We start from the raw sequence: 784 nt of genomic DNA on the forward strand, positions 1-784 counted from the left end.
ATTGATGAAGTGATGGACTTGGACGGGAGCCAGTGGATTTCACCAAAAACTCAAATGTAATTATGCAACCATTACTGTAACTGTTTCAAGTGTAACTATATCCACCCCATCCCAAATTTTACAATTTTCTAAAATATATTTTAATTATTACTGTATATATTATTTTATTATAATGGAATTTTAAAAATTTCCAATTTACAGGTAATAAGTATTTTTAGTTTGAATTGTAATAAACATCACACATTTTAATGTAATTTTTTTATGCCATTGCAGGACTCATAACATCCGCCTCTTTTTCTTTGGGGATTATGACTTTCTTTGCAGAATATATGGCCTTGTGGGTCCCAATGGTGAGTAAAATTTACATTAATAACTTAATTTGGAATTTGTTACACAAAATGTGTCTATAAATTAATAATTGAACTATATTTTATAGGGAAATACAGTTGCATATATTGCTTCTGTAGTCAGGATGACATCAGATCTAACCACCCACGCAAAGGTCTTAGATGCCTGAAGAGCTACAATCAAGATTATAAATGCTTTGTAGATCACGGTGAAGACCGAAAGAAAAGCAAAACAATATCTCATAGTGTCATCAGGCCTTATATGGTAGACATCGAGTTAGATAGGGTAGGTATTGTATATTAGTCAAATTAGAATTTTATTTCAAAAATTTTGTAACAATGTTAAGAGTTAAAATAACTGTCAAAATCTGTATAATATGCATACCTTCTTCTTCATTATATAATGTATTTCCCATTTCCTTTTAAAAAAATGTATA

At 29.5% G+C, this 784-nt stretch overlaps 1 protein-coding gene across 1 annotated transcript; it reads left to right on the forward strand.

The window, feature by feature from the left end:
- The first annotated feature begins 6 nt into the window (after positions 1-6).
- LOC117107118 lies at positions 7-712 on the forward strand. Its single transcript, XM_033248679.1, has 3 exons — positions 7-56; positions 274-350; positions 437-712. The coding sequence occupies exons 1-3, from the start codon at positions 13-15 to the stop codon at positions 649-651; spliced, it is 336 nt and encodes a 111-aa protein (XP_033104570.1). The 5' UTR covers positions 7-12; the 3' UTR covers positions 652-712.
- Positions 713-784: the final 72 nt, after the last annotated feature.

This window comes from Anneissia japonica, unplaced genomic scaffold (assembly GCF_011630105.1).
Source record: "Anneissia japonica isolate Jap-2015-1 unplaced genomic scaffold, ASM1163010v1 scaffold94448_len771_cov120, whole genome shotgun sequence".
Lineage (NCBI taxonomy): Eukaryota > Metazoa > Echinodermata > Crinoidea > Comatulida > Comatulidae > Anneissia > Anneissia japonica.

Excerpts from the sequence above, each read along its gene's own strand:
- LOC117107118 (XM_033248679.1), top strand. The coding sequence starts at position 13 with ATGGACTTGGACGGGAGCCAGTGGATTTCACCAAAAACTCAAAT. Across the intron at positions 57-273 it reads ATTTCACCAAAAACTCAAAT|GACTCATAACATCCGCCTCT; the intron begins GTAATTATGCAA and ends ATGCCATTGCAG. Across the intron at positions 351-436 it reads TGGCCTTGTGGGTCCCAATG|GGAAATACAGTTGCATATAT; the intron begins GTGAGTAAAATT and ends TATATTTTATAG.